The sequence below is a fragment of the Alosa sapidissima genome, chromosome 21 (assembly GCF_018492685.1).
Source record: "Alosa sapidissima isolate fAloSap1 chromosome 21, fAloSap1.pri, whole genome shotgun sequence".
Lineage (NCBI taxonomy): Eukaryota > Metazoa > Chordata > Actinopteri > Clupeiformes > Clupeidae > Alosa > Alosa sapidissima.
The window spans coordinates 18,921,689-18,934,400 of record NC_055977.1 but is presented as its reverse complement, the minus strand read 5'-3'; the positions used below and the strand labels follow the sequence as shown (position 1 = coordinate 18,934,400).

General features: G+C 42.1%; 2 protein-coding genes across 4 annotated transcripts in view; both read left to right on the top strand.

Annotated features, from left to right (window-relative positions):
- The first annotated feature begins 219 nt into the window (after positions 1 to 219).
- On the top strand, positions 220 to 6,658 carry sall3b (spalt-like transcription factor 3b). Its single transcript, XM_042076164.1, has 4 exons — positions 220 to 409; positions 2,578 to 5,424; positions 5,701 to 6,041; positions 6,263 to 6,658. The coding sequence occupies exons 1-4, from the start codon at positions 331 to 333 to the stop codon at positions 6,656 to 6,658; spliced, it is 3,663 nt and encodes a 1,220-aa protein (XP_041932098.1). The 5' UTR covers positions 220 to 330.
- Positions 6,659 to 8,734: 2,076 nt separating this feature from the next.
- atp9b (ATPase phospholipid transporting 9B) overlaps positions 8,735 to 12,712 on the top strand; it is a 30,896-nt gene continuing 26,918 nt past the window's right edge. For all 3 annotated transcript variants that reach the window (XM_042076168.1, XM_042076169.1, XM_042076167.1), the window contains exons 1-2: positions 8,735 to 8,841; positions 11,061 to 11,234. In XM_042076168.1, coding sequence (XP_041932102.1) covers positions 8,762 to 8,841; positions 11,061 to 11,234 — 254 coding nt within the window. In that variant the 5' untranslated portion in view covers positions 8,735 to 8,761. The remainder of the gene's footprint in view (positions 8,842 to 11,060; positions 11,235 to 12,712) is intronic.

The window sequence follows — 12,712 nt, the reverse complement described above, 5'->3', positions numbered from 1 at the left end:
CTATCCCATTCCAAGTACTGTCTTGTCTAGACCTACTGTGTGACCAGGGCGCATTGAGCAAGACGTGAAGCCCGTCACCAAGTCCATTTCCATATCTGTGGACGCGCAGTCTATTTGTTGGAACTCTGCCAAGCCCTCAGCGATCGGCACCACGAATAGTAATTCATTATCGTCTGCCATTATTATCCCGACATGCGCAATCTGCACAATGGCATCAACGTCTCGCTAATATCCGATATTCACTGACCCAACACCGTCTGTTGCGGAGAGCGCTCGCCTGATGTCGATGTATCCACAGAGAGCAGCGCTCCAGCGCAGCAAACCAACAACATGTCACGCCGAAAGCAAGCGAAGCCCCAGCACCTTATGTCGGAAAAGACGGCGCTCACGCAAGTTTCCTCAGATGAAGGTACAGTATGCAATCAGTCTGCACTGTTAGCCAACTTATGTCAAACCGCTTTACTCTTAAAATGACTTAGTTTAACGCCGGTGCAGCTATTTGAACTGTTCCAGAGTTGAATATCATGTTTCATATTCACCTTAAGAATTGACACTGTTTAGTTTCAACGCTGCATGTAGCCTATTCTGCATAGATTGGGGCTGCATCAACACTGACAGTTTGATTAAGTTTGATTTTAAATAACACACACACAACACACACAAACCTTAGAGGTGTCCCTCTTTCCTCCTCTAACTTAGTTTTAAACACCCTGTAGGCTACACAGTTCAAAATCACCCGGTTGTGATGTTATAAGATAAAGTGGATATTTACGTATGACAAAGAGTAATTTAACAGCAAAGCTGGTCTACAGATCCACATTTATATGCGCAGAACATTAAGTTCTGTGGAAAAATATGGCAAAAGTGTTCTAAAACTATTCTAAACTGTTTGGAACTGCGGAACTGAGGAAATAAATTACTTAAAACTTTTAACTGATTCATGACATTGTCCAAGGAGTAAAGTGCACACTCTTTGTCATGGAAATATTTGTTTAATTCAGAAAGAGGTTTTCTTTTTCTTAATACTTTTACTTAAAAAAATTAGTTTGGGTCTTTTATAGGTTTTAATTTTGCATGTAATTTCTTCCCAGATTATTCATTTCAATCTCTGCAACAATGTTACAAGGTTGTTATGTATTTATATAACAATATATAAACAATATTTTCTGATATTGGATTTAATCTTTCACAAATTTAAATAACCCACAATAACGGTTATTCAATTCTTTCAAATGTTACATTCAAAAATGTAGGATAAACCCCACTTTAGTCACTTGTGTCAGGACTCTTCAATAGGTACTACACAGCATGCATATGGGGTATTCTTATGGGGTAACTTCACTTAATTTCCTAATTTCAGATCAGAAATGCTTCTTTGCTTAGTGTACAAGGCTATAATAAAGCATGGAACAGTTAAATCTGGGCCCAGTGCCGCTGGACTCTGTCATTCTGGCACATCTTTGTTGAAAGAGGGGCTCTGTTGTGAATGATTTGGGTAAGGGCTTTTGAAGTAAAGAGTAAAGTAGTGGTGACTATTTTGCCACTTAGTATGTGGTCTGCTGGTGCAAGCCTTCCACTTCATCTTATGTCAACCTGGTGAAAAAAACTAGTCTTGGTTTACTCTGTCTCTTTTGCTCTATCTATCTGACTTTCCTTTTAGAACACCTCAGCATTCTCTGGACCACCTAGTCACTATAAAGGGTGTCTTTTTTAACTGCAAAAATACATAGTTATGTTTAGTTTAGTGTATTTATTTTCCTCCTGTCTTCTTTTATTTATCTATTTTTTATGTCAAACAATACTGAGGAGTTTTTTGGGTGATAATTAATATGATAGGTATTGATCACATCGACACACACACACACATTGTCACTCACCACTAATCATGGTGTCTTTGTGTTAATCAAAATGCTGGCTCTTCTCTGATCTTGCTGCCATCACATACAGTCTCACCATATGATGGTTAGATTTTTAACAGAAAAGAAATATGCAGCATGTGAAAGACTCTATAGGCTACTTTAATCACTGGCTTGTTCATGCTGCACACTACAATTAAACTAAATTAAATCAAGTGAGGAAACATACAGTTTTATAAAAGATGAATAGAGAGATGCTTCTGTTATTTACAAAAATCTTTAACATTTTTTAACAAAACCTGTGTGCAAAACTGTGTGCTGGTATTTCACTAAACTGAAAAAAGCTATAACATTTATCTACAATGATGGACTATGGAAAATCAAGAACCACATTTTATTAAATTAGTGTCTTGAATGAATTTTTTACATATTAGGATATTTGATTGCACTGGGGAATTGAAATGAGGCAAACAAAGCCCGAGTGACGATGCACCGTGATCAGGTAGCACTCTCGGCAGCTCGTCACTCCATCTGATGGATTGTGCAATAAAAGTAATTAGCTGAGTGTAAGATGTGAGTGACTACAGTAACTCTGTCTCGGTGATTGGAAAATTGGGGCGATTGATTTTTAGGTAGTGTTCATCCATGCATTGCAAGTAGTGAAACCTGATATCACAAGGGATCTCTGTTCACACTCTCCCTCGTTTACTCCCTTCCACAGGCATCTTGAGAGGATCGGATCAGGAGAACAGAGAGAACTACGGTGGCCATGAAGGGACACATGCTTCTGAAAGTTCCCCTAAGGAGTTACCGTCGTGGCCTCACATGTGTGAGCATCATATGACAGGCACTGAAGAGTCTCCTACCCTCATCATGCAAGAGCACATGGAAACACCTCTATCCTTGGAACCCCCACCACAGATTTCCAACAGCATCACCGATACGGCAGACAACATGGATGCAACTGAACCCAAATGGACTGAGCAGATCCAGCAGAACTCAATGGACCCTGTGCAGAGCACTAAGGGAAAGGTTGACAACCGCATGGATGTGGTTCTGGAACCAGAATTTCAAACGTATCCCGAGGCACAGAAGTGTCCATATTTGTCCGTTCCTGAGGTGGCCGGTCCTCTGGTACAGCCTCCTTCCACCATGGTATGCTACGGTGCGCCCAGCACCAATGTAACTCTAGAGATCCTGCAGAGCACCAGGGTGGCTGTGGCCCAGTTCTCCCAGAGGGTCCACTCTGAGAGTCTCCGAGGCGGGGAGAGTGCTGCCCCGCTCCCCATCATTTTGGATCGCTTATTGGACCTGCAGCGGCAGCAGATCCAACAGCTGCAGCTCATCGAACAGATCCGCAATCAAGTGGCCATGTTGAACAAGCAGCCCATGCAGACAGCACAGAATCTGACTTCCAAAGGACTTTCCTCAACGTCTGGTCCTCACCAGTTGCAGGCAATGCTGACCCAACCCATGTTCCCCCTCTTGGGACTGCTGCCCCCCAATGCAAATGGACAAGTGTCTGGGGTGGAGACAGCTGCCTCGTCACTCTCCTTACATCCTAAGACTGGACAGTCAGACAGTGCCATCAGATCCATGGTCTCATTGCCCAGTTCTAACCACTTGTCATCTGTTCTAAGTATGGCTTCCTCTGCCTTGCCTCCATACAGTGGTAGCACAACACCTGTCACTGGAAGTCAGACAAATGGCTCTTCAGTTGTGCACTCTGTGGAACCAAACAATGTCCAGACTAGTCATCAGTCCTCCAGCCTTCCTTTGCTCCCTCTGAGCCCACCTGGAGGCATCATTTTCCCCAACCCCTTGGCTAGCATAATGGCCACGACCAATGCACTGGATCCCCTGAGCGCTCTTATGAAACAGCGAAAAGGCAAGCTCTCCAATGTCTCCATATTCGATAGCAAGCCGAGCTCAGATGACTCCTTCTTCAAGCACAGGTGTAGGTTCTGTGCCAAGGTGTTTGGCAGCGACAGTGCCCTGCAGATCCACTTGCGTTCCCACACAGGGGAGAGGCCATTCAAATGCAACATATGTGGAAACCGCTTCTCCACCAAGGGAAACCTGAAAGTCCACTTCCAGCGGCACAAAGATAAATACCCCCATGTTCAGATGAACCCTTACCCCGTGCCCGAATACTTGGACAACATCCCTACAAGCTCTGGGCTTCCTTATGGGATGTCCCTTCTTCCAGACAAAGCACTGAGCACATGGCCAGACAGCAGGCCTTTAATAGCATCTGGCCACGTGTCTGCTGGTCTTCATCTTCCCTCAACTTTTAATGGTGCAGAAAGGTCCACTGATTCTCTGAGTAATGCTTCCTCAGCAGGATCTCCTCTAAAAGCCTCCAGTGCCCCAAGTGAATATACCTCTTTGTCTCCTAATCCTACTGAATCAAGGAAACCTGTGGATACAGTGTCCACACCATGTAGTCAGGTGGGAGAGGTTTCCTCAATCTACTTGACTGGGGCAGCTGAAAGATTTACCTCTCAAAATGGCCTTCCAACACAAAATGCAAATATGACTACAGTGTCTTCAGAATCTTCTTCCATTCAATCCACTTCACCCAGGTCTTCCTTACAATCCTGCAACTCAGATCAGCCGTACAGCAAACTTCAAATGGACGTAGATCCCATGGAAACCTCAGAAACCTCCAAGCTGCAGCAGCTAGTGGAAAACATTGATAAAAAAGTGTCAGATCCCAACGAGTGTGTGATATGCCACCGAGTGCTCAGTTGTCACAGTGCTCTGAAGATGCACTACCGCATTCACACAGGTGAGAGACCGTTCAAGTGTAAAGTGTGTGGCCGAGCGTTCTCCACCAAGGGGAACCTGAAGACTCACTTTGGGGTCCACCGTGCCAAGCCTCCACTCTGGGTACAGCATTCTTGTCCGATATGCCAGAAGAAGTTCACAAATGCTATTGTGCTGCAGCAACACATTCGCATGCATATGGTGGGCCATATACCAAATGTGCCTCCAACAGATGCTCACCAGGAAATGGATACAGATCTTTCCTACGATGAAAACAGCTTTGACAGCATGATTAACTATGATGTGGATGGTCGATATGATGACTCCATTGAGGTGGAAGATGAAAACAGTGAGGAGGATGGAAATCTTGATGTACACATAAACTCTGGCCCTCTGGGCCATATTATGTCAGGCCTATCTGAGACGGAAACACAAATGACAGTGACTGACACAACAGCCAAGACAGAGCTTACATGTCAGGCCGCAATGTTGAAAAACGGACCTGTGGGCCGTGGATACCTGACCAACAGTTGCTCAGCCTTAGACGAGACGGAGAAACATTGTATGCTTGGAACTGAATTCTTAGATTCCACGGATGTCTCTTTATCTCCGCTCCACAATGATGCTAACCCAGAAGACAGCAACAAATCACCTCAAAGGACTTTTGTCACAGATAGAGGTGATTCACCCAGCCTTGCTGCTGCTCAGAATGGTACACGTAGCAGTAATGCTGAAAATGGCATAACTATTGTGAAAGAGGAGACTCTAAATGATAAGCTTTGTTCAAGCAAGGAACTCGGTAAGACACAATTTAAGATCACACTCATCTTTCAGTATGTTCTAACTATTACACACATGGAATTATAAAGAGGTTGTGCGTATTTTTCAGTACAATATGCACAACCTCCGTCACTTTTCTTCTTTAAATAATGGAGTGAATGCATTATCAACTGATTAAAAGAAACGCTAAAGCTACAAATACTAATAAAAGTGAGTATGGCAATACTGTATGTGACACAAATTGTTTGTTTTTAATTAAGAATTCTTTGTGTTGTGTTATATCTCTTTCCTTTAGGAATAATCCCTTGTTGCATCAGTCCATCAAATAGCACCACACAGAGCAACATGGAGCTCCCTGGGACCAACAGGTCATCACCCATTAGGAGAGAAATACCCAGCATGCACAACGGTCCCCAGGCCCAGGTATTCACACCCTCCCTGGCCAAGCTTGAGGTCTCACCTCTCCTAGGAGCCCCTCAACCACTCCGCACCCCAAAACAACACATTTGCCTGACGTGTGGGAAAACATTTTCGTCAGCGAGCGCACTACAGATTCATGAGCGAACACACACTGGAGAGAAGCCGTTCAGCTGCTCTGTCTGTGGTCGAGCTTTTACCACAAAAGGGAATCTCAAGGTATATTATATAACATAACACTGCATATATCGTATATGATGGGTAGTAGCTTTATGATTTCAAATCACGCTATATGACCCTTCTATTAACCTTTTATTTTTAGTATACAATATTCAGTTTGACAGAACAAGCTAGACTGGAGTTTCTGGAGTTTTTTCTGGAATGATTTCTGGAGTGTCTAGAGTTGTACATGTTAATTTACATGTTGCTTGTCTCTCCAGGTTCACATGGGCACCCACATGTGGAATAACATGCCTGCCCGGAGAGGACGGCGCCTGTCTCTGGACAACCCAGTAGCCTTGCTGGGATCAGACGCTCTCAAGTTAACAGAGGGGTTTCAGAAGGACATGGCAGCAAGGGCCATGAGTGTGGACCCCGGCTTCTGGAACCACTACGCGGCAGCTATCACCAATAGTGTGGCTATGAAGAGCAATGAGATTTCTGTCATTCACAATGGTGGCGCTCCGAACCACCATGGGATGTCTGTGGGCTTGGACAGGGTGAATTCAGGACTCAGTCCACCAATGACTAACTTTGGGAAAAAGAATAATGACAGCCCTGTAAGCCAGCACTTCTCAATGCTTATAGACAATAGCAAAGAAAATTGTATCAATTAGACTGAAGTGAGTGGTCATGAAATGTGAATGGAATCATGATTCCATTTGAAAAGCTGTTTGTGATTTTTGCATATTACAGTTGAAGTAGTAATTACCCTGTTAGATAGGGCATTTCTATTTTTTATTTCAGCTATCTTAGATTTTTTTCTCAAAATGTTACCCCAGTACATTCCCCCATGTTTCATTTGGTGCAGTTCCAAAAGTCAACATTGCTGTGTGTTCTTATTTTGGGGCCATGCACTTCCAAATTGTTTATTATTTATTTTTATCATTTGTGGTTGTCTTAAACTACTTCATGCAACTGTTACAAATGCAAACATGTAGCATAAACCATGCCGTTGTTTTTCTCTCCGTGAAGTCATGACAAAAAAAGCAAGCGTTGGTATACTACCTCATGTGTTTTAGAGACTGGTTTGTATGGTGTAATGGGGTATTTTCATGTAGGAAAATATCAATCTTTTGTTGTATGTCATTTCATATAGGCCTACTCCAAAAAGAAATAGAGTTCACAGAGCCATGGAAATGTTAACAAATTCAGATGAAAAATAGGGAGGGCTAACTTTGCCTCAAACATCTTTGTCAACAAAATGATAGCATATTTTATTTGATAAACATACCTCATAAATCTAGAAATTGGTGTCTGAGTGAATCTTAAAAAGAAAACTGGAATCATTTATTCTTTTTTTTTTCATTTCAAAGGACAGTGTCAAGATTTGTTGTTGGCACAGCTCTACAGTGTAGGTCTAGGCCTACACTCACAAACACACATATTTATGCAGTGAATTTGATTTGACTCATTGACTCAAGTGAATTGTTTGATTCCAATAGTTCACATGATTTTTCCTAAATAAAAGTAAGCACAACAAAGTTCACAATTTTGATTTGCCAAAATAATTTGTTTGCTCAACCATGTCTCACTTGAACTGTAAATATGTATATTTTGTATTTTATGGACCACAGACATAGTCAATTAATTGGTTTCTGATTTCACTCTAACCATGAGAAGAAAATAAAAAGGAAGTAGCAGTAAGAGAAAGTCACTCATTTTGAAGTTCAAGAGCCAGCCTCCAGTGTTCCTCAAGGGGGAAACTGAACATTTTCTGACCCTCAGATGGATTTCCCATTAGACATATTCTCCATGATCTCCATGAGCCTATAATCAGTAGGCCATGGCCTCTAACCTATAGCCTACAACAACAACATGGTGGAGCATTTCATCTCTATATGATTTACACCTGATTCTGATATGATTTCTAGATTGACAACATTTTTCATCTTGTGTCCTCTAAAAGCCCTCTAAGAAGACTTGCTGCAATGCTGCTCAACATTAGGGATGTAGATAATCTTTGGGTGGCCAGTGGTGGAGGAAATAGGTTAGCCTACTGAAACTAAGTAGGCTACTTAAGTAAAAGGCTACAAATAACCAGAGAAATATTTACTCTAGTAGCCTAAAAGTACCACAATGACAACGCTACTTAATTAAAAGTAAAAAGTACCTGCTTTTATTTAAGTATTAAAAGTAGGCTATTTGCATAATAACTTATTCTCTTAATGTCTATTCTAATAAAATAATAATAATAATAAAAAACAGTCGGCTATGGGCTGTGGCATTTTAATTAGTTTTTATGCTTAGGTTACCATCTGTGGCCCAGTTTACAGACTTCTGAAGACTGTAATTATCTAGTAGGCCTAGGCTGTAAATATTAAGCAAACCATGAGAGTCCGTGGTGGACAAGGGAAACGTCAGGTGGATCGTAGGCTAATATGCCAGTTCTGCTGGTCCGGATTGTAGCCTACAGAAAAGATTTTTCAACGCGTGAGTTGTGAGAAAGGTGTCTTTATGATAAGGATGTGTTGTGCTATTTTGCTGCAAAATGTAACGAAGTAAAAGTCAAAACTATAGATTCTACTTTAAAGTACAGATACGTGATAACGTGGAAAAAGTATTTGTACTTTGTTACATTCCACCACTGTGGGTGGCATGAAACACCAGAGAAATTCAGAGCCTCAGAAATTGCACTGAAGTCTGCAAAGGCGAACCCAAGCGAAACGTCACTTCTGAGGGACAGATCCTGACGTCATTCCATACACACTGCAGCCAACATGGCTGACAGCATCCCGTTAAACCCAGTGCGGAAAAACTCGAAGAAAATTGCGTATTACAATGCTGGCAGAGCTGCTAGGTACGATAATTTTGTGTTTTCCATTGTCTCTCTAAAACATTTTCAGGTTGGACGTGCTAACGACTCTTGGTGGTTTGTGTATGATAACGATGTTTAAACTCGGATTCTTCTCTTGGGTTTAACGTTTAACAGTTAGTGCTAGTAGCCAGCTAGCTGACGTTTGTGTAACCAAAGTCTTTATAGTCTAATAATTCCCCATGACTTCTCTACTAACGTCAGGTCTTTAACTAATCTAGGTTTACTAATGTGAGACAAACCTCATTAAGGGTAGGTTTCCCTAACAGTTCAGCTTGCGAGATGGCCTGAACTAGCACCAGAGACCCCGAGTTGAGTTGGTTTAAAAAAGCTGCCTGTCAGTTTACTTCGAATGCCTCTCAAGCTAGTTGTTTGGTGTAACGTGTTTGCGAAACGACACTGCTGTCACATGATGTTGGCGGGGATGATGCATCACGTCTAGGTGTTTTGGAGGGACTCGAGGAAGTGTTAGTGGGGCTAACCAGACTGCTCATCGATTTTTAAGAGCTTCCCCATGCTTATCAGAAGACAAAGACCGTAAACATTCTGTGCCAAAATATTTTCCACGCGCTCAAGCTCCCCTTGTTCACGAAATTGGCCTCAAGTATAATTGTGTACATTTACCTAAAATTGGATCAGTCAGACTGTTGCAGATGACTGGCATTTGTTAAAGGTATGATGCAGTTTGAAAGTAGGAAGCACATGATCTGTCCATGACTCACCCACCGCCGGCTGATCACAACCATTCAATTGGTTATCACTTTATGAAAACCCATGTGGGCTAGGTCATTTGGAATAGCCTGACAGTGGATCTTTCAGGCTGTTGAAAGGTTGTGAATTTGTGAAGAATGTGAAACTTAAACAATAGCTTAGTTTATGGTTTTGTTTTCTGGAGTGCTGCGAAATGAATTTCCATTTCTCTTGTTCTTGTTTACAATGCCAGTGTGGAAGTGCAGACCTGTTGGATAACGCATGGACTGCAAGTGGATGTCCGGCTCATAGGTTCAGGTCAAACTCTTTAGTTTGACATTTAAAATGATGGTGGTGATTATGATGATGATGATGATGATGGGTTATGCATTTGTGCGATGACAGCCCAATCAGGTACTAGTATAATCTAGTATAAGTATAGTATATTTAGTATATTCCTAAATGAAGCTATTGGACATTTAGAATTCATGTCAAGAAATTGGATGGTTTGATTGGATTATGGCATTCTGTACAAACTACACTAGACTGCTATTCAGGAGTTTGTGCCTTTATCATGTCTTCCTGATGACCTATTGTTGAATATCAGATATGCATTATTTGACCTTTAGACAAATCTCAATTTATGTTGTCCTAAGTGACACATGAGACAAACTTATTGACTGATATTTTTCTCTTATGTAGTCATACATACCCATAGTGTCTTTTAATTTCTATTAGACTCTTATTAGATTAGGCTAGTTGTTTGATTTAAACACAATATGGGGCTAATTTTTATGACCCTTCAACATTTAACTGGACCATTTTTTTTCCTGATGTGAGATAGTGAATACTAGGCCTGTAGCCTAATAGATCATTAGAATGTGCACAGTAGTTAGTGTGAGAAATATTTGTGCCCAATTAAAGTATCTGATGGCCTGTCTGTCAGACTCAGAAATAGGTCTTGGGGAAGAAAAGGGCAAGCATCTCTATTGAGGCAATTCAGGCTCTAATTGCTGACATCCAAAACCTTCCCGAACTGAAATATCCAGGGTCTTAGAGCAGCAGGAGAAGGATGAATTCGCCCGTCGCCTGTCTGTGGCACGAGGCGTAACCGATACCCTTCAGGGGACAGCGCTCGTCTCGCTGTGTAGCGCTAGCCTCCGAGAGAACTGATAGGCCACTGACATGCAGGCACAAGAACAGAATGTTCTGAGGAACAATCAGTCACCCCTGTTTGGAAATAAAACATCTTCAAATGTATCTTTAAATGCTCAAATGTATTCTTTTCACATTTTATTTTGCTAGTCGCCTATCTAACACCAAATGTTGATGAGATGAAATGTGGAACTGCTGGTGGTAACAAATGTCTGCTTGCTTCACCCAAGTGTGAATTTGGTCAGTAGAAAGTGTTTGCGATATTCTGTTTTGATGGTCGTGATAATCAGTCGCCTACTTTAAGCCAAAAGCCAAAGCGCCACCTTTCAGTCTGAGTCTACCATGATCTCCCTCCTCAGGTACCAGTCAGAAGACGAGCCCTCCAATCTGGACGAGATGCCCCTGATGATGTCTGAAGAAGGCTTTGAGAACGAAGAGAGCGACTACCACACGCTGCCGCGTGCCCGCATTAGCCAGAGGCGCAGAGGCCTTGGCTGGTTCCTGTGCGGTGGCTGGATGATCCTCTGTGGGAGGTAAGGAGGGGAAACTCTACACCTGCATCGTCCTGTCTTTGGACAGAGACGTCTCATCTGCCTGGCTGGACCTGATAGGAATTTCTGCTTCCCTCTGAGGCACAATAAAAGATTGGAATAGATAACCTTAACCTCATTTCATCACGGATGAAGGGGAATTGGTACAGTGTTGTAATGCGACATTTTTTTGTATCATGTAGTATCATATCAACCCCTAAGATATGGTTTTGTCTTTCAACCTTTCTTACTTCTATCACAGCAAAAGTTGGTCCAACATTCTGAAAATAAGTCCTACACTGCTGCAGTAAAGAGGCTGCACATTATAAGTAATGTGGCATGTATTCATGATAGTTGGCTAATTGTACTTGGTAGGCTAAATGTCTGAATTTAGTGTTGGCGTATCTGTTATGAATGCATCAGCCTTTGTTGTAGTATCATAGTAGGGTTAATAATTATCATATCAAATCATAAAATAGAGGTTGGCTTGTTTGACTAGCTACAAATGATCGTTTTGAAATATAAAGGTATAGGCCTATGTTTATGTGCATGCATTGCATTAACATGTTTGTGTTAACATGAATGTGTGTGGATGCATTTGTGTTTGCATGTGTTTGAGTGTGTTTGTGTGTGTATTGTGAATGCCAGGTCTTCTATGTGGTTTTCCAATGCACCAGTAGCTGGGGCACACAGTGGGGCTAAGGTCATGGTTTTTTTTTTTGGTCACACATCTCACCGCGCTCCAGCAGCCTCCAAGGGCAAACATACCGCCTCAGAACGCGCGCGTACAATCTCAACTAATGATGCGTTCAGTAGGTTTTGGACACACACATTACCCACACACAGCATGCTAATTGGGTCTGTGTCTACAGGTCGCAGTGTGTTTAATGAATCTGAATCGCTGTCTTTTGCGAGACTGATATGGCTTGAGTGGATAGCATGGTTTGCCTTTTTTGTTTGATTATCAGCAATGCATCTTCCATTGTAAACTGAATATTGATTTCTGTCCTAATGAACAAATCAGATTTTTCACAGCTGACCAGTCTGATGCTTTCCAGTAATTTTCGGTGTGCTTTGTCGACGGATTATGAAATGCAAATAATTTGTGCCGAGCAACTCTGCTTGTTTAAAAGGGGCCCCTATTCAAACAACATTCATTTGAGTAAATAATCACTCATATGAATCGATAGCTTTGGCACCTAGAGAGAGCCAGCTAACGGCACAGCTCAAACATGATTATTTTTTTTTTCTGGAGAGTTCAAACAATTTATTTTAACGCTAACTTAAGCAATAGGCACGACCGTGTACACTACTGGGAGGCAGGGTCTGTGCCTCTGTTGCCAGTCAGAGAGGACAGAGTGAGCTCTGCAGAGTACAGAGAGTGCAGGGTGGTCACAGGAAAGAAGGGGTAGTTCACAGCATGACCTTTAAGGTGATGAGACTGAAACTGGAGTTGGAGGACGTGACTCTAAGGGAGTCTG

What these genes read in the sequence shown, in the direction of transcription:
- sall3b (XM_042076164.1), top strand. Translation starts at nt 331, where the DNA reads ATGTCACGCCGAAAGCAAGCGAAGCCCCAGCACCTTATGTCGGAAAAG. An exon ending in GCAAGTTTCCTCAGATGAAG is followed by an intron (nt 410 to 2,577) that starts GTACAGTATGCA and finishes TCCCTTCCACAG; the next exon opens with GCATCTTGAGAGGATCGGAT. An exon ending in TTGTTCAAGCAAGGAACTCG is followed by an intron (nt 5,425 to 5,700) that starts GTAAGACACAAT and finishes TCTTTCCTTTAG; the next exon opens with GAATAATCCCTTGTTGCATC.